The 20,777-nt window shown below is 47.0% G+C and overlaps 1 protein-coding gene across 8 annotated transcripts in view; it reads left to right on the forward strand.

The window, feature by feature from the left end:
- Positions 1–7,162: 7,162 nt before the first annotated feature.
- The window catches only part of LOC311147169 (band 4.1-like protein 3), a 76,960-nt gene continuing 63,345 nt past the window's right edge, over positions 7,163–20,777 (forward strand). For 5 of the 8 annotated variants that reach the window (XM_084183809.1, XM_084183810.1, XM_084183807.1 and 2 more), the window contains exon 1: positions 15,413–15,948. In XM_084183809.1, the coding sequence (XP_084039935.1) occupies positions 15,817–15,948 (132 nt within the window). In that variant the 5' untranslated portion in view covers positions 15,413–15,816. Of the gene's footprint in view, positions 7,589–15,412; positions 15,949–20,777 lie in introns of those variants that run through there. The other 3 variants (XM_084183811.1, XM_084183812.1, XM_084183805.1) reach the window with 1 other exon arrangement.

Consider the following 20,777-nt stretch of genomic DNA (forward strand, 5'->3'; position numbering starts at 1 on the left):
GAGCAGCACGTGGATCTAGTGCCACAATCATTACTTATCCCACTGCTACAGTTATGAGCAGCACGTGGATCTAGTGCCACAATCATTACTTATCCCACTGCTACAGTTATGAGCAACATGTGGATCTAGTGCCACAATCATTACTTATCCCACTGCTACAGTTATGAGCAACACGTGGATCTAGTGCCACAATCATTACTTATCCCACTGCTACAGTTATGAGCAGCACATGGATCTAGTGCCACAATCATTACTTATCCCTCTGCTACAGTTATGAGCAGCACGTGGATCTAGTGCCACAATCATTACTTATCCCACTGCTACAGTTATGAGCAGCACGTGGATCTAGTGCCACAATCATTACTTATCCCACTGCTACAGTTATGAGCAATATGTTGATCTAGTGCCACAATCATTACTTATCCCACTGCTACAGTTATGAGCAACACGTGGATCTAGTGCCACAATCATTACTTATCCCTCTGCTACAGTTATGAGCAACACGTGGATCTAGTGCCACAATCATTACTTATCCCACTGCTACAGTTATGAGCAGCACGTGGATCTAGTGCCACAATCATTACTTATCCCACTGCTACAGTTATGAGCAACACGTGGATCTAGTGCCACAATCATTACTTATCCCTCTGCTACAGTTATGAGCAGCACGTGGATCTAGTGCCACAATCATTACTTATCCCACTGCTTTTTCAAAGGTTAGGATAACTCACTGCATTTATGAGGCACTATGCTTCTACTGGAAGATAAGTGCTTGCAGCATACATGTGCAAGGCCAGGCAGTTCACTAGGAAGAAGACGGGCTACTCAGGTGGGTACTGGGTAAAGGGATGATTGGGGTGCAGTGGGCTAGTCGTCATAGCCTGAATCAGTGGAACTGAGGCCCCAAAAAAAGGAGTCGAACTGTATTGATATCAGAACATTAAACAGTCAGCAGGGTAACGAAAGGAACGTGTTGGTGGCATACACGTGCAAGGTCACGCGGTTTACCATAGAGAAGACAGGCTGTCCGAAACATTCTCTGGTCAACTCTATTAGCATGTTGAAAAAGTACGTTAGTGAGAAGAAATTGGATGATACTGAGGGAACAAAGAACCCTTTCAGGCTAAATGAATAATGTCCAATTCAATTAAGGTACCCAGATATATCTTTGTAACACCCGCTAAGTGCATTTGTTTGAAGAAGAAGAAAAAAAACCCAGGGAGCACAGAGCAGAGTCCAGTCCAGAGATCTCATGCTGTACAGGATGTCTGTGTGATGTTTCCTCATAGAGTGCCGATAGCGGATGTGAGGCTAATATACTGACAACTTGCATCTTAAGCTGTTGATAGGCTCTTGACCAACCAGGCTGTTACTGTAAAACATATATTGTTCTCACAGACTTACTTGGCTAAATAAATGCTGTGGGAGACATGATAGTGTTCTCTTATTTCTACTATATCATCTGAGCTGTAGTACAGTAGAGTTACTATAGTACAGTAGAGCGAGTTAGTACAGGAGAGCGAGTCGGTGTAGTACAGGAGAGAGAGTCTGTGTAGTACAGGAGAGGGAGTCGGTACAGGAGAGAGAGTCTGTGTAGTACAGGAGAGGGAGTCTGTGTAGTACAGGAGAGGGAGTCTGTGTAGTACAGGAGAGAGAGTCGGTGTAGTACAGGAGAGGGAGTCTGTGTAGTACAGGAGAGGGAGTCTGTGTAGTACAGGAGAGAGAGTCGGTGTAGTACAGGAGAGCGAGTCGGTGTAGTACAGGAGAGGGAGTCTGTGTAGTACAGGAGAGGGAGTCTGTGTAGTACAGGAGAGGGAGTCTGTGTAGTACAGGAGAGGGAGTCTGTGTAGTACAGGAGAGAGAGTCTGTGTAGTACAGGAGAGGGAGTCTGTGTAGTACAGGAGAGGGAGTCTGTGTAGTACAGGAGAGGGAGTCGGTGTAGTACAGGAGAGGGAGTCTGTGTAGTACAGGAGAGGGAGTCTGTGTAGTACAGGAGAGGGAGTCTGTGTAGTACAGGAGAGGGAGTCTGTGTAGTACAGGAGAGGGAGTCGGTGTAGTACAGGAGAGAGAGTCTGTGTAGTACAGGAGAGGGAGTCGGTGTAGTACAGGAGAGGGAGTCGGTGTAGTACAGGAGAGAGAGTCGGTGTAGTACAGGAGAGGGAGTCGGTGTAGTACAGGAGAGGGAGTCGGTGTAGTACAGGAGAGCGAGTCTGTGTAGTACAGGAGAGCGAGTCGGTGTAGTACAGGAGAGGGAGTCGGTGTAGTACAGGAGAGCGAGTTGGTGTAGTACAGGAGAGAGAGTCGGTGTAGTACAGGAGAGTGAGTCGGTGTAGGTCAGGAGAGAGAGTGTAGTACAGGAGAGCGAGTCGGTGTAGTACAGGAGAGGGAGTCGGTGTAGTACAGGAGAGGGAGTCGGTGTAGTACAGGAGAGAGAGTTGGTGTAGGTCAGGAGATGGAGTCGGTGTAGTACAGGAGAGGGAGTCGGTGTAGTACAGGAGAGCGAGTCGGTGTAGTACAGGAGAGCGAGTCGGTGTAGTACAGGAGAGAGAGTCGGTGTAGTACAGGAGAGCGAGTCGGTGTAGTACAGGAGAGCGAGTCGGTGTAGTACAGGAGAGCGAGTCGGTGTAGTACAGGAGAGCGAGTCGGTGTAGTACAGGAGAGCGAGTCGGTGTAGTACAGGAGAGGGAGTCGGTGTAGTACAGGAGAGGGAGTCGGTGTAGTACAGGAGAGGGAGTCGGTGTAGTACAGGAGAGGGAGTCGGTGTAGTACAGGAGAGGGAGTCTGTGTAGTACAGGAGAGGGAGTGTAGTACAGGAGAGCGAGTCTGTGTAGTACAGGAGAGGGAGTCTGTGTAGTACAGGAGAGGGAGTCTGTGTAGTACAGGAGAGGGAGTCTGTGTAGTACAGGAGAGGGAGTCTGTGTAGTACAGGAGAGCGAGTCTGTGTAGTACAGGAGAGGGAGTCTGTGTAGTACAGGAGAGGGAGTCTGTGTAGTACAGGAGAGGGAGTCTGTGTAGTACAGGAGAGCGAGTCGGTGTAGTACAGGAGAGGGAGTCTGTGTAGTACAGGAGAGCGAGTCGGTGTTGTACAGGAGAGCGAGTCGGTGTAGTACAGGAGAGCGAGTCGGTGTAGTACAGGAGAGCGAGTCTGTGTAGTACAGGAGAGGGAGTCTGTGTAGTACAGGAGAGGGAGTCTGTGTAGTACAGGAGAGCGAGTCGGTGTAGTACGATAAGTGCCGTGGGATCTTTAGTGACCACAGAGAGTCAGGACACCCGTTTAATGTCCCATCCGAAAGATGTCACCCTACACATGGCAATGTCCCAAATCACTGTGCTGAGGCATTGGGATATAATGTTTTTAGACCAGGGGAAATAGTGCCTCCTACTGTTCCTCCAGCTGCATCTGGTCATCCAGGGACCGACCAGGACCAACCCTGCTTAACTTCAGAGGCAAGCCAGCCTTTGCCTTGATGACAGCTTTGCACAATCTTGGCATTCTCTCAACCAGCTTCATGAGGTAGTAACCTGGAATGCATTTCAATTAACAGGTGTGCCTTCTTAAAAGTTAATTTGTGGAATTTATTTCCTTCTGAATGCGTTTGAGCCAATCAGTTGTGTTGTGACAAGGTAGGTGGGGGGTATACAGAAGATAGCCCTATTTGGTAAAAGACCAAGTCCATATTATGGCAAGAACAGCTCAAATAAGCAAAGAGAAACGACAGTCCATCATTACTTTAAGACATGAAGGTCAGTTAATATGGAACATTACAAGAACTTTGAAAGTTTCTTCAAGTGAATACCTGGAATAGTATAAAAGTAATCATTCTGTGTCTTTGTGAGACGCGTTGTGGGTGAACGGATGATCTCCACATGTGTAGTTCCCACCGTAAAGCATGGAGGAGGAGGTATTATGGTGTGGGTGTGCTTTGCTGGTGACACTGTTTGTGATTTATTTAGAATTCAAGGCACACTTAACCAGCATGGCTACCACAGCATTCTGCAGCGATACGCCATCCCATCTGGTTTGGGCTTAGTGGGACTATCATTTTGTTTTCAACAGGACAATGACCCAACACACCTCCAGGCTGTGTAAGGGCTATTTTACCAAGAAGGAGAGTGATGGAGTGCTGCATCAGATGACCTGGCCTCCACAATCCCCCAACCTCAACCCAATTGAGATGGTTTGGGATGAGTCGGAACGCAGAGTGAAGGAAAAGCAGCCAACAAGTGCTAAGCATATGTGGGAACTCCTTCAAGACTGTTGGAAAAGCATTCCAGGTGAAGCTGGTTGAGAGAATGCCAAGAGTGTGCAAAGCTGTCATCAAGGCAAAGGGTGGTTATTTGAAGAATCTTAAATATAATATATATTTGGATTTGTTTAACACTTTTCTGGTCACTACATGATTCCATATGTGTTATTTTATAGTTTTGATGTCTTCACTATTATTCTACAATGTAGAAAATAGTAAAAATATAGAAAAACCCTTGATTGAGTAGGTGTGTCCAAACTTTTGACTGGGACTGTATATATATACATTTACATTTTAGTCATTTAGCAGACGCTCTTATCCAGAGCGACTTACAGTTAGTGAATACATATTTTTTTATACTGGCCCCCCGTGGGAATCGAACCCACAACCCTGCCGTTGCAAACGCCATGCTCTATCAACTGAGCTACATCCCTGCCGGCCATTCCCTCCCCTACCCTGGATAACGCTGGGCCAATTGTGCGCCGCCCCTGAGTCTCCCGGTCGCGGCCGGCGGCGACAGAACCTGGATTCGAACCAGGATCTCTAGTGGCACAGTTAGCACTGCGATGCAGTACACAGTATCTCACAAAAGTGAGTACACCCCTCACATTTTTGTAAATATTTGAGTATATCTTTTCATGTGACAACACTGAAGAAATGACACTTTGCTACAATGTAAAGTAGTGAGTGTACAGCTTGTATAACAGTGTAAATTTGCTGTCCCCTCAAAATAACACAACACACAGCCATTAATGTCTAAACCGCTGGCAACAAAATTGAGTACACCCCTAAGTGGAAATGTCCAAATTGGGCCCAATTAGCCATTTTCCCTCCCCGGTGTCATGTGACTCGTTAGTGTTACAAGTTCTCAGGTGTGAATGGGGAGCAGGTGTGTTAAATTTGGTGTCATCGCTCTCACACTCCCTCATACTGGTCACTGGAAGTTCAACATGGCACCTCATGGCAAAGAACTCTCTGAGGATCTGAAAAAAAGAATTGTTGCTCTACATAAAGATGGCCTGGGCTATAAGAAGATTGCCAAGACCCTGAAACTGAGCTGCAGCACGGTGGCCAAGACCATACAGCGGTTTAACAGGACAGGTTCCACTCAGAACAGGCCTCGCCATGGTCGACCAAAGAAGTTGAGTGCACGTGCTCAACGTCATATCCAGAGGTTGTCTTTGGGAAATAGACGTATCAGTGCTGCCAGCATTGTTGAAGGGGTGGGTGGTCAGCCTGTAAGTGCTCAGACCATACGCTGCACACTGCATCAAATTGGTCTGCATGGCTGTCGTCCCAGAAGGAAGCCTCTTCTAAAGATGATGCACATGAAAGCCCGCAAACAGTTTGCTGAAGACAAGCAGACTAAGGACATGGATTACTGGAACCATGTCCTGTGGGTCTGATGAGACCAAGATAAACTTATTTGGTTCAGATGGTGTCAAGCGTGTGTGGCGGCAACCAGGTGAGGAGTACAATGACAAGAGTGTCTTGCCTACAGTCAAGCATGGTGGTGGGAGTGTCATGGTCTGGGGCTGCATGAGTGCTGCCGGCACTGGGGAGCTACAGTTCATTGAGGGAACCATGAATGCCAACATGTACTGTGACATACTGAAGCACAGCATGATCCCCTCCCTTCGGAGACTGGAACGCAGGGCAGTATTCCAACATGATAACGACCCCAAACACACCTCCAAGACGACCACTGCCTTGCTAAAGAAGCTGAGGGTAAAGGTGATGGACTGGCCAAGCATGTCTCCAGACCTAAACCCTATTGAGCATATGTGGGGCATCCTCAAACGGAAGGTGGAGGAGTGCAAGGTCTCTAACATCCACCAGCTCCGTGATGTCGTCATGGAGGAGTGGAAGAGGACTCCAGTGGCAACCTGTGAAGCTCTGGTGAACTCTATGCCCAAGAGGGTTAAGGCAGTGCTGGAAAATGATGGTGGCCACACAAAATATTGACACTTTGGGCCCAATTTGGACATTTTCACTTAGGGGTGTACTCACTTTTGTTGCCAGCGGTTTAGACATTAATGGCTGTGTGTTGAGTTATTTTCAGGGTACAGCAAATGTACACTGTTATACAAGCTGTACACTCACTACTTTACATTGTAGCAAAGTGTCATTTCTTCAGTGATGTCACATGAAAAGATATACTCAAATATTTACAAAAATGTGAGGGGTGTACTCACTTTTGTGAGATACTGTGTGTGTATGTGTGTGTGTGTGTGTGTGTGTATATGTATATATATATATATATATATATATATATGTATATGTTACATGTTACTGTCCCCACTACAACACCAAAAATACTTAAATACATTACATTTTTTCCTTGGAACATTTAATTGAAATATTGTAGAATTCCATTTATTCCTATGGAAGACTGCTCCTACTGAGGAGTGCCAATAATGGCCGACTGATTGCTTCGAAGCCTCTCATTGGCCAATACATAGCATCAGCAATCCAGGGTTTATGTCACTGAGACTACCAATTAGAGGTTTTCACGGGTCCACCCGAATGCCCGAGACCCGACCCCGGGACCCGAGCGGGCCTGAGGTCAAAATTCTAACTTTTTCCTCGGGGTCAGGTCTGTTCGATTGTCATTGGGTCTCGGGTCTACGTAACTGCAGCTGATTGGTCAGAGTGTACCTGAATCGACCTGACCACGGCTCTGAATAGCCTATAGCATATTTATGTTCCACTAATAAGGTGAATTTATTGACTTTTATAAAAGGCCTAGCCAACATTTTTAAATACTGTTTCGTTAACCAGAAGAGCAACTTGGCTGATAAACATATCATATTTTGTCACTCGGGTCCAATTGTGCCTGGTCTAGGTCTGGTTGTCGTCTGGTCCTTGCGGGTTCGGGTCTGATTGTCCTCAGGTCCAAAAAGGTCCCCAATCCATAGTAGAGAAATGCAAACTGATCAGTGACTAAGGACCACTACTTCAAAATATCACCAAGTCCTTACTATTCGGGTTCCTTGGGACGTCAAACACTGACGTCACCCCATTTGAAGTTTAAATGTAAAACGGTGAAGGGAAAGGGTTAGGGTTAGAGTAGAGGTTAAGGTTAGGGACGTCCCCAAGTATCCCTGATAGCAATAACTATCACAACCAGAATCCCTAGCTGAGCTGAGTTTTCTGACAGTCGAGTCTGATAGGCTGGTTAGAGCGACGCCGTGAGTGCTATAGGGGAGTATCAGGAAGGAAGGCTCTACGGTAGCTAGGCTACAAATATCGGCCTGACAGAGAGAGCGTTACCCATACATTTTACCGGATACATTTTCTATTCTGTTGTCGTTTAAACCGATTGGAAGAAGTGTTGTCTGGTATGTGAATATTTTTTACGTGTCAAGGCGATTGTTTCCTGAGTTCTCCCCGACCACATAACCAGCGGCGGACAGCTGGCTTCGTTTTCTGTTTTGTATAACCAGTCATGCGGCATTGCCAAAATGACATCCAATGTGTTTATTTCGCGTCTGTCTGTTTATATTGTACCGTTGTAACGATGTGCGCAGCATGTTAACGATATAGCTTCTCTAAATGATGTTAGTCCGTCTGCCGGACTATTATCATTTTATTTACCAAACATTGCTGTGCTTCTGTGCCTTATGTTGACGTTACGAAAAGCCTGCACTCATCAAACAGTGTAACCTAGCCTGATACTTCATATCATTTTACCGACAAACATGTTTACGTACGCTGGCAAGAAAAATATTGTTTTGAGGCAAAGTAATTCGTCATGGATGTCAACTACCTATGACGTCGAGTCTGCTACTGCCTGATTTCTGATTGAATCGCTCTCCATCCAAAAGTATGTTTATTGCAGAATGTTCGATAAGCAAACCATTCTGCAACGTCATGTGTTCATTTCCAATCTATTTCACTGTTATTGATCTGCAATGCGGTGGGCGTGGTTTCCAATGTAGCACCTTTAGTTAGTATCATAGCGCCATATTCTCTACACGGTATGGTCGCTGTCTGACTTGACACTTTTTTTTTCATTACAAGCTGCATAGCTAAGCAATGCTAAAATTGAGTTTTTGCCAATGCATTGCGAAAGGTGCTACAAAGGCGTTGTCAGCATGTTTTCCATTCAATATTGTTCTCTGAAAGAAGGTGCACCAGGTCGCTCATCCTGCATTCACACCTTTACTGTAGCTTTCGGATGAAAGAGTAGGCAACTCTCTCCCAACGTTATTACTGTCTGCAGGTATAAGAGCAACGGAATGCTAATGCTATTACTCATATGATGATTATTGTAGCAGGATTAAACCGGCCGCAGTACAGGCTGATTTTTGTTATAATATCAGACGTTATATCCTGTTACAGTGAAGTGTACAAGACCCTAAGTAGCATAATATGTTGTTGGTCTAGTAGTTAAGTCATACATTACTATGTCTGGATTTGGAGAACCCCATCTATATCACAGTAGATACATCCTGTTACAGTGAAGTGAACAAGACCCTAAGGTGGAAGGGAGTACAGTAACATGTCGCTGGTACGGGCTAGGTAGGTAGTCAGACACAGATGCAACGCGTGAAGTGAACAAATAATATATAATATGCCATTTAGCAGACGCTTTTATCCAAAGCGACTTACAGTCGTGTGCATACATTTTTACGTATGGGTGGTCCCGGGGATCGAACCCACTACCCTGGCGTTACAAGCGCCGTGCTCTACCAATTGTGGTCCTCTGTAGTTCAGCTGGTAGAGCACAGCGCTTGTAACGCCAGGGTAGTGGGTTCGATCCCCGGGACCACCCATACACAAAAATGTATGCACGCATGACTGTAAGTCGCTTTGGATAAAAGCGTCTGGTAAATGCCATATTATTATTATTATTATTATAATTGAGCTACAGAGGACCACAACAAACCCTGCTATGGTCTGCAGTAGCATGTTGTAGCCTACTGTATCTCTCTGGAAGTACAATATACAGTAGGTCTAATATCTTACCAAGGTCTGAAGTAGCATAATATCTCTCTGGTACAGTAGAGTAGAGTGGTCCTCTGTAGCTCAGCTGGTAGAGCACGGCGCTTGTAACGCCAGGGTAGTGGGTTCGATCCCCGGGACCACCCATACGTTAAAATGTATGCACACATGACTGTAAGTCGCATTGGATAAAAGCGACTGCTAAATGGCATATTATTATTATTATATTATTATTACATCTGATTTAGAGAATAGCGTTATAGTTAATCCCATCAAGAGGTTTAATCCATCTGTACTCTATTAAATCGAATAATCCACATCTCAGCCTCACCAAGCAGACATTAACAGCACCTTGTCAGTTGGTTGTGTTTTCACAATCTTTGACACAGTACCCAAGGAGTTGTATATGTCCGGTAAATTGCCATCTGTTTTGAGAAAGAAGCCAACAAGTTGACTGTGTCGTTTGTTCATAGAATTCTTAATCTATTTGTGGAGAAGAAGTCAACAAGATGTCTTGGAAGTTTCAGAGGTGGGAAGTCAGATAGGTTGTGGTCGGAAGTTGTCTTCTCATCATGTTTTAATATTGCTGGGATATCATTCCCCACAGCCAGCATTATAGCTCTTCCTTGGGGATATCATTCCCCACAGCCAGCATTATAGCTCTTCCTTGGGGATATCATTCCCCACAGCCAGCATTATAGCTCTTCCTTAGGGATATCATTCCCCACAGCCAGCATTATAGCTCTTCCTTAGGGATATCATTCCCCACAACCAGCATTATAGCTCTTCCTTAGGGATATCATTCCCCACAGCCAGCATTATAGCTCTTCCTTAGGGATATCATTCCCCACAACCAGCATTATAGCTCTTCCTTAGGGATATCATTCCCCACAGCCAGCATTATAGCTCTTCCTTAGGGATATCATTCCCCACAGCCAGCATTATAGCTCTTCCTTAGGGATATCATTCCCCACAGCCAGCATTATAGCTCTTCCTTAGGGATATCATATCCCACAGCCAGCATTATATTGAATGAAACAGAAGGCTCAGTCATATCCTATAGGCCATTCCTGACTAATGAAATGCCTTGTTTCCTTCTCCCAGGGGATGCATGGCTCTCTTCTTTATCCACATGTATTGTGTGAGATAGATGGATAGAAATGCTCTGTTCTGTGTCCTTGCTTTTAACATGTAAAACGTTTTATTTTTTATTTTTTAAGAATCGTGCTGACTCCGTTGAGGCATAATTTCTGCTATTTCCAAAGCCTTTTTGGTGTCAGGATGAGTGGACAACACTGACGTGAAGCACAACGCCTACAGAACAATTGTAGCGATCTCATAAGGTGCTGAAGTATCTTGTTCTGACTGTGACAGACCAAGGTGGATTTTAAGTTGGGTTGAGGAGTGACAATAATGTCAAGAATGTAAAGAGACACAGTTGTTGACAGAATGTTGCTAAATAGCTTCTCTTCAGTATAATACTATCTGGTAGTGGTCTGGCCTTCCGTAGTTAGTAGTTAGTGTTAGTAGTAGTTAGTTGGTAGTAGTAGCTAGTTGTTAGTAGTTAGTAGTAGTAGTAGTAGTAGTAGTAGTTAGTTGTTGTTAGTAGTAGTAGTAGTAGTAGTTAGTAGTAGTACCACGCCCCAGCCAGTATCCTACTATCTGGTAGTAGTACCCAGCCAGTATCTCCAGCCAGTCATAGTGTTGGGTGCTGTCCTGCCTCCAGCCAGTCATAGTGTTGGGTGCTGTCCTGCCTCCAGCCAGTCATAGTGTTGGGTGCTGTCCTGCCTCCAGCCAGTCATAGTGTTGGGTTCTGTCCTGCCTCCAGCCAGTCATAGTGTTGGGTGCTGTCCTGCCTCCAGCCAGTCATAGTGTTGGGTTCTGTCCTGCCTCCAGCCAGTCATAGTGTTGGGTTCTGTCCTGCCTCCAGCCAGTCATAGTGTTGGGTGCTGTCCAGCCTCCAGCCAGTCATAGTGTTGGGTGCTGTCCAGCCAGTCATAGTGTTGGGTGCTGTCCTGCCTCCAGCCAGTCATAGTGTTGGGTGCTGTCCTGCCTCCAGCCAGTCATAGTGTTGGGTGCTGTCCTGCCTCCAGCCAGTCATAGTGTTGGGTGCTGTCCTGCATCCAGTCGGTCATAGTTTTGGGTTCTGTCCTGCATCCAGTCGGTCATAGTGTTGGGTTCTGTCCTGCCTCCAGCCAGTCATAGTGTTGGGTTCTGTCCTGCCTCCAGCCAGTCATAGTGTTGGGTTCTGTCCTGCCTCCAGCCAGTCATAGTGTTGGGTGCTGTCCTGCCTCCAGCCAGTCATAGTGTTGGGTGCTGTCCAGCCTCCAGCCAGTCATAGTGTTGGGTGCTGTCCTGCCTCCAGCCAGTCATAGTGTTGGGTGCTGTAAAGCCTCCAGCCAGTCATAGTGTTGGGTGCTGTAAAGCCTCCAGCCAGTAATAGTGTTGGGTGCTGTCCATGTCCAGCCTCCAGCCAGTCATAGTGTTGGGTGCTGTCCGTGTCCAACCTCCAGCCAGTAATAGTGTTGGGTGCTGTCTGTGTCCAGCCTCCAGCCAGTAATAGTGTTGGGTGCTGTCTGTGTCCAGCCTCCAGCCAGTCATAGTGTTGGGTGCTGTCTGTGTCCAGCCTCCAGCCAGTCATAGTGTTGGGTTCTGTCCTGCCTCCAGCCAGTCATAGTGTTGGGTGCTGTCCATGTCCAGCCTCCAGCCAGTAATAGTGTTGGGTGCTGTCTGTGTCCAGCCTCCAGCCAGTCATAGTGTTGGGTGCTGTCCATGTCCAGCCTCCAGCCAGTCATAGTGTTGGGTGCTGTCCGTGTCCAACCTCCAGCCAGTAATAGTGTTGGGTTCTGTCCTGCCTCCAGCCAGTCATAGTGTTGGGTGCTGTCCATGTCCAGCCTCCAGCCAGTCAGTGTTGGGTGCTGTCCGTGTCCAGCCTCCAGCCAGTAATAGTGTTGGGTGCTGTCCATGTCCAGCCTCCAGCCAGTAACAGTGTTGGGTGCTGTCCATGTCCAGCCTCCAGCCAGTAATAGTGTTGGGTGCTGTCCATGTCCTGCCTCCAGCCAGTCATAGTGTTGGGTGCTGTAAAGCCTCCAGCCAGTCATAGTGTTGGGTGCTGTAAAGCCTCCAGCCAGTAATAGTGTTGGGTGCTGTCCATGTCCAGCCTCCAGCCAGTCATAGTGTTGGGTGCTGTCCGTGTCCAACCTCCAGGAGGGGCGGAGAGGAGAGACATGGGCCCAGCTGTGGATCTGTAGTTCTGGGTAACAGAGCACACACACAGGAGCACAGATGGCATGTCATCCTCACTGTGTGCAGCAGGCCCCTGTCCAACGGTGTGCATTACAAGGCAATTACAAATGAACATTAAAATCATCCTAGAACACTGTTTGTACAGTACAGAAAGCCATGTAGGCTACAATATGTGATGTGTTGGGTTCTCCTAATTATTATACACAGTGCCTTCAGAAAGGATTCACACCCCTTGACCTTTTCCACATTTTCTTGTTACAGTCTGAATTTAAAATGGATTAAATTTAGATTTTTTTGGTCACTGGCCTACAAACAATACCACATAATGTAAAAAAAAAATTTAATTTTTTTTTACTAATTAATTAGAAATGAAAATCTGAAATGTAGCGTCCTTTTTATGTAAGGTCCCTGGTTGAAGTTTGATTGAACAGTATACAACAATCAGAATGGAGAAAGCCTCATTTAAAACCACTTAGAATGTATGTGTTGCTACCCTGGGGTCATGCAGAACTGATAAAGCAAATGTAGAACTTTTATTTTACAAAAACATTTAAAAAATCTCAATGTGAAAAATATTGTGATATGTGATATTTTGCCCATATCACCCAGCCCTAATTTAGGATCAATTGAAGGATCTGGTGATCTTAATACGTCCTGAGATCTAAAGACGTTTGATAGCTAAGTACCTTCAGTCACTCCAGTCCAACTCTAGCCCTGTAAACATGTTCTCGAGTCACTCCAGTCCAACTCTAGCCCTGTAAACATGTTCTCGAGTCACTCCAGTCCAACTCTAGTCCTGTAAACACATGTTCTGGAGTCACTCCAGTCCAACTCTAGCCCTGTAAACACATGTTCTCGAGTCACTCCAGTCCAACTCTAGCCCTGTAAACATGTTCTCGAGTCACTCCAGTCCAACTCTAGTCCTGTAAACACATGTTCTGGAGTCACTCCAGTCCAACTCTAGCCCTGTAAACACATGTTCTCGAGTCACTCCAGTCCAACTCTAGCCCTGTAAACACATGTTCTGGAGTCACTCCAGTCCAACTCTAGCCCTGTAAACACATGTTCTCGAGTCACTCCAGTCCAACTCTAGCCCTGTAAACACATGTTCTGGAGTCACTCCAGTCCAACTCTAGCCCTGTAAACACATGTTCTGGAGTCACTCCAGTCCAACTCTAGTCCTGTAGACACATGTTCTCGAGTCACTCCAGTCCAACTCTAGCCCTGTAAACATGTTCTGGAGTCACTCCAGTCCAACTCTAGCCCTGTAAACACACGTTCTGGAGTCACTCCAGTCCAACTCTAGCCCTGTAAACACACGTTCTGGAGTTACTCCAGTCCAACTCTAGCCCTGTAAACACACGTTCTGGAGTCACTCCAGTCCAACTCTAGCCCTGTAAACACACGTTCTGGAGTCACTCCAGTCCAAACCCAGGATAGAAACAGTAAGGGTGTCTCCCAAATGGCACCCTATTCCCTACATAGTGCACTACTATGGGCCCTGGTCAAAGTAGTGCACTATATAGGGAATATGGTGCCATTTGGTATACAGCCTAAAACCACTGGAGACAAGCTGCTTATGGGTTTATTTCTGTTCTATGAAAACAAGGCTGGATTTGTAACCAAATCAACATTAAATAACCTTCTCTGTTCTCCGAGTGAGTGGGTAGTGTATTGTTTTGTTGTGGGTTGGCAGAGCCTGGTTTGGCAACCGATTTTAGTAATCCTATTCCCAGCTCAGTCTCCACGGAAACACAGCCAAGAGAGAAGGAGAAGATGCTATCGTACACACAAGCTACAGTAAAGCAACAAATCCTTAGTTAGGACAAGAATTGAAGACGGTGAACAGAACAGTGATCCCTTCTGTACGACTTTAACCTTCTCTTGTAACGGGCTACATAACAGAGTCATAACAATGACCTCACAGCTGTTCCCTGTTCAGTGTTTATTTTTTTTACTATACAGTTACTAAATAACTGTAAGTCGCTCTGGATAAGAGCGTCTGCTAAATGACTTAAATGTAAATGTCCCATTTACCACCGTACGCTATGTATTCAGAGCATCTGCAGCGTGCATGTACCTCCCTGAGGTATTGGCTGTGGAATCCCAGAGGCTCTCCATTACCATGCCTATGGGTAAGAGCCCCCTAGCCTGAACCCCTAGATATCCCAGGAGGAAGGACTGTGTTATAAATAGTTATCTGGGAGGGAAAGGCCATGACCAGCTATGTCATGACAGTCCAGACCATCCACACTACCAACCTCTAGGTACTCCACACAGTCTACAGAGGCCTGTCGGCTTGGTCTGGCCGTCCATAGATGTTTGGTCGTTTGCCCTCTTGCACCTCATAGCCCCCCCCCCCCCCCCCCCCATAGCCCAGATAACCACGACGGTTTGTAGGGGGAGCCCATGGTGATCAGAGAGTGGTTGAGAGGGCTTTCTGTTTGACAGATAGGCAATTAGATGTTTCCTTCCAATACTGTGGTGATGGTTTCCCAGTTGAACGGTTTGTTACTTGCTCATGTTAGTGCTGGTCTGTTACTCTATTCGTGCACCTAGTAGATGGGTTAGACTGTGAGGTAGCAGCAGTGGGACTGATTTTGAATTGGTGAGGATAACCACACCATTTATTTTAGTCATGAGCCAAATCTATTGGTTTTCTACCCCAAAGTTGCGAATAAAATGTTGTGATTTATTTAATAAAACACAAGAGCCCAGCAAAATGGATAAAAGCAGGAACGGCATCATCTAGTGGTCAAAACATGGTACTTTCACATAACTTTATGATAAATAATGCAAGTGACATCAATTACTAATTTCTCTGAACAGAAAAAAATCAAAGATTCACAGGCAATACATTACATAGTATGGTGAAGCAATACTCCAAGCCGCAGCATCATACCACTTGTCAAACATAGAGAACTGATACTTTATTCTGGTTGTTGGGGTGGGATTGGCAGGGGGGGGGGGGGGGTCCGTGTGTGGCTTTTCATTTTTTGCAGGGGATTCCTCATGTCTTACTCATTGGTGGGAAAAAGTTTAGTCCAAATTGGATGTTGAGTACCATATTTATTGAATATTATCTGAATCCTATACAATTTTAAATAGCCAATTTGGGTACAATCAATTAGCTTACTTTCTCAGAGAACATTTTATTTCAACAAAATAATGTTTCAGGAATGCCAATCTTACCTGTTTCTAACCACAGAAACAATTTCAGAACAATCTGAGATGGTGGGTGTCACGGCTTGCAGAAATGACATGGGACGACTCATAGTTGACTCATCTAAATCCTCCCTCCCCCTATCTCTCTGTCTTTCTCTCTCTCTCTCTTCTCCTCCTCCTCCTCTTTCTCTCTGTTCCAGTGTGATTCGCCATGACGACTGAATCAGGAGCAGACTCCGAGCCCAAGCATCAGCAGCAGGAGAAAGGAGGGAAGGACAAAGCGAAGGCAGCAGAACACTTCCCAGCCGCGGCTGGACACAGCACACCTGCCAGGAATAACCAGGTGAGGCACCGTAGCTACTGCTTTTTTCATTCACTGACAGTACGATACAGTAGGGGGGTCACAGTGCTGAGCAGGTCGTATTCATTCACTGACAGTACGGTATAGTAGGGGGGTCACAGTGCTGAGCAGGTCGTATTCATTCACTGACAGTACGGTATAGTAGGGGGGTCACAGTGCTGAGCAGGTCGTATTCATTCACTGACAGTACGGTATAGTAGGGGGTCACAGTGCTGAGCAGGTCGTATTCATTCACTGACAGTACGGTATAGTATGGGGTCACAGTGCTGAGCAGGTCGTATTCATTCACTGACAGTACGGTATAGTAGGGGGGGTCACAGTGCTGAGCAGGTCGTATTCATTCACTGACAGTACGGTATAGTAGGGGGGGTCACAGTGCTGAGCAGGTCGTATTCATTCACTGACAGTACGGTATAGTAGGGGGGTCACAGTGCTGAGCAGGTCGTATTCATTCACTGACAGTACGGTATAGTAGGGGGGTCACAGTGCTGAGCAGGTCGTATTCATTCACTGACAGTACGGTATAGTAGGGGGGTCACAGTGCTGAGCAGATCGTATTCATTCACTGACAGTACGGTATAGTAGGGGGGTCACAGTGCTGAGCAGGTCGTATTCATTCACTGACAGTACGGTATAGTAGGGGGGTCACAGTGCTGAGCAGGTCGTATTCATTCACTGACAGTACGGTATAGTAGGGGGTCACAGTGCTGAGCAGGTCGTATTCATTCACTGACAGTACGGTATAGTAGGGGGGTCACAGTGCTGAGCAGGTCGTATTCATTCACTGACAGTACGGTATAGTAGGGGGGTCAAAGTGCTGAGCAGGTCGTATTCATTCACTGACAGTACGGTATAGTAGGGGGTCACAGTGCTGAGCAGGTCGTATTCATTCACTGACAGTACGGTATAGTAGGGGGTCACAGTGCTGAGCAGGTCGTATTCATTCACTGACAGTACGGTATAGTAGGGGGGTCACAGTGCTGAGCAGGTCGTATTCATTCACTGACAGTACGGTATAGTAGGGGGTCACAGTGCTGAGCAGGTCGTATTCATTCACTGACAGTACGGTATAGTAGGGGGGTCACAGTGCTGAGCAGGTCGTATTCATTCACTGACAGTACGGTATAGTAGGGGGGTCACAGTGCTGAGCAGGTCGTATTCATTCACTGACAGTACGGTATAGTAGGGGGTCACAGTGCTGAGCAGGTCGTATTCATTCACTGACAGTACGGTATAGTAGGGGGTCACAGTGCTGAGCAGGTCGTATTCATTCACTGACAGTAGGGGGTCACAGTGCTGAGCAGGTCGTATTCATTCACTGACAGTACGGTATAGTAGGGGGTCACAGTGCTGAGCAGGTCGTATTCATTCACTGACAGTAGGGGGTCACAGTGCTGAGCAGGTCGTATTCATTCACTGACAGTACGGTATAGTAGGGGGGTCACAGTGCTGAGCAGGTCGTATTCATTCACTGACAGTACGGTATAGTAGGGGGGTCACAGTGCTGAGCAGGTCGTATTCATTCACTGACAGTACGGTATAGTAGGGGGGGTCACAGTGCTGAGCAGGTCGTATTCATTCACTGACAGTACGGTATAGTAGGGGGGTCACAGTGCTGAGCAGGTCGTATTCATTCACTGACAGTACGGTATAGTAGGGGGGTCACAGTGCTGAGCAGGTCGTATTCATTCACTGACAGTACGGTATAGTAGGGGGTCACAGTGCTGAGCAGGTCGTATTCATTCACTGACAGTACGGTATAGTAGGGGGTCACAGTGCTGAGCAGGTCGTATTCATTCACTGACAGTACGGTATAGTAGGGGGGTCACAGTGCTGAGCAGGTCGTATTCATTCACCTGACAGTACGGTATAGTAGGGGGGTCACAGTGCTGAGCAGGTCGTATTCATTCACTGACAGTACGGTATAGTAGGGGGGTTCACAGTGCTGAGCAGGTCGTATTCATTCACTGACAGTACGGTATAGTAGGGGGGGTCACAGTGCTGAGCAGGTCGTATTCATTCACTGACAGTACGGTATAGTAGGGGGTCACAGTGCTGAGCAGGTCGTATTCATTCACTGACAGTACGGTATAGTAGGGGGTCACAGTGCTGAGCAGGTCGTATTCATTCACTGACAGTACGGTATAGTAGGGGGGTCACAGTGCTGAGCAGGTCGTATTCATTCACTGACAGTACGGTATAGTAGGGGGGTCACAGTGCTGAGCAGGTCGTATTCATTCACTGACAGTACGGTATAGTAGGGGGGTCACAGTGCTGAGCAGGTCGTATTCATTCACTGACAGTACGGTATAGTAGGGGGTCACAGTGCTGAGCAGGTCGTATTCATTCACTGACAGTACGGTATAGTAGGGGGTCACAGTGCTGAGCAGGTCGTATTCATTCACTGACAGTACGGTATAGTAGGGGGGTCACAGTGCTGAGCAGGTCGTATTCATTCACTGACAGTACGGTATAGTAGGGGGTCACAGTGCTGAGCAGGTCGTATTCATTCACTGACAGTACGGTATAGTAGGGGGGTCACAGTGCTGAGCAGGTCGTATTCATTCACTGACAGTACGGTATAGTAGGGGGGTCACAGTGCTGAGCAGGTCGTATTCATTCACTGACAGTACGGTATAGTAGGGGGTCACAGTGCTGAGCAGGTCGTATTCATTCACTGACAGTACGGTATAGTAGGGGGGTCACAGTGCTGAGCAGGTCGTATTCATTCACTGACAGTACGGTATAGTAGGGGGTCACAGTGCTGAGCAGGTCGTATTCATTCACTGACAGTACGGTATAGTAGGGGGTCACAGTTCTGAGCAGGTCGTATTCATTCACTGACAGTAGGGGGTCACAGTGCTGAGCAGGTCGTATTCATTCACTGACAGTACGGTATAGTAGGGGGGTCACAGTGCTGAGCAGGTCGTATTCATTCACTGACAGTACGGTATAGTAGGGGGGTCACAGTGCTGAGCAGGTCGTATTCATTCACTTACAGTACGGTATAGTAGGGGGGTCACAGTGCTGAGCAGGTCGTATTCATTCACTGACAGTACGGTATAGTAGGGGGGTCACAGTGCTGAGCAGGTCGTATTCATTCACTGACAGTACGGTATAGTAGGGGGGTCACAGTGCTGAGCAGGTCGTATTCATTCACTGACAGTACGGTATAGTAGGGGGGTCACAGTGCTGAGCAGGTCGTATTCATTCACTGACAGTACGGTATAGTAGGGGGTCACAGTGCTGAGCAGGTCGTATTCATTCACTGACAGTACGGTATAGTAGGGGGGTCACAGTGCTGAGCAGGTCGTATTCATTCACTGACAGTACGGTATAGTAGGGGGTCACAGTGCTGAGCAGGTCGTATTCATTCACTGACAGTAGGGTATAGTAGGGGGGTCACAGTGCTGAGCAGGTCGTATTCATTCACTGACAGTACGGTATAGTAGGGGGGTCACAGTGCTGAGCAGGTCGTATTCATTCACTGACAGTACGGTATAGTAGGGGGGTCACAGTGCTGAGCAGGTCGTATTCATTCACTGACAGTACGATATAGTAGGGGGGTCACAGTGCTGAGCAGGTCGTATTCATTCACTGACAGTACGGTATAGTAGGGGGGTCACAGTGCTGAGCAGGTCGTATTCATTCACTGACAGTACGGTATAGTAGGGGGTCACAGTGCTGAGCAGGTCGTATTCATTCACTGACAGTACGGTATAGTAGGGGGGTCACAGTGCTGAGCAGGTCGTATTCATTCACTGACAGTACGGTATAGTAGGGGGGTCACAGTGCTGAGCAGGTCGTATTCATTCACTGACAGTACGGTGTAGTAGGGGGGGTCACAGTGCTGAGCAGGTCGTATTCATTCACTGACAGTACGGTATAGTAGGGGGTCACAGTGCTGAGCAGGTCGTATTCATTCACTGACAGTACGGTATAGTAGGGGGGTCACAGTGCTGAGCAGGTCGTATTCATTCACTGACAGTACGGTATAGTAGGGGGGTCACAGTGCTGAGCAGGTCGTATTCATTCACTGACAGTACGGTATAGTAGGGGGGTCACAGTGCTGAGCAGGTCGTATTCATTCACTGACAGTACGGTATAGTAGGGGGGTCACAGTGCTGAGCAGGTCGTATTCATTCACTGACAGTACGGTATAGTATGGGGGTCACAGTGCTGAGCAGGTCGTATTCATTCACTGACAGTACGGTATAGTATGGGGTCACAGTGCTGAGCAGGTCGTATTCATTCACTGACAGTACGGTATAGTAGGGGGGTCACAGTGCTGAGCAGGTCGTATTCATTCACTGACAGTACGGTATAGTAGGGGGGTCACAGTGCTGAGCAGGTCGTATTCATTCACTGACAGTACGGTATAGTAGGGGGGGTCACAGTGCTGAGCAGGTCGTATTCATTCACTGACAGTACGGTATAGTAGGGGGGTCACAGTGCTGAGCAGGTCGTATTCATTCACTGACAGTACGGTATAGTAGGGGGGGTCACAGTGCTGAGCAGGTCGTATTCATTCACTGACAGTACGGTATAGTAGGGGGGTCACAGTGCTGAGCAGGTCGTATTCATTCACTGACAGTACGGTATAGTAGGGGGGTCACAGTGCTGAGCAGGTCGTATTCATTCACTGACAGTACGGTATAGTAGGGGGGTCACAGTGCTGAGCAGGTCGTATTCATTCACTGACAGTACGGTATAGTAGGGGGGTCACAGTGCTGAGCAGGTCGTATTCATTCACTGACAGTACGGTATAGTAGGGGGTCACAGTGCTGAGCAGGTCGTATTCATTCACTGAC

The sequence above is a fragment of the Coregonus lavaretus genome (genome assembly GCF_964263955.1).
Source record: "Coregonus lavaretus genome assembly, chromosome: 19".
In the NCBI taxonomy this organism is placed as follows: Eukaryota; Metazoa; Chordata; class Actinopteri; order Salmoniformes; family Salmonidae; genus Coregonus; species Coregonus lavaretus.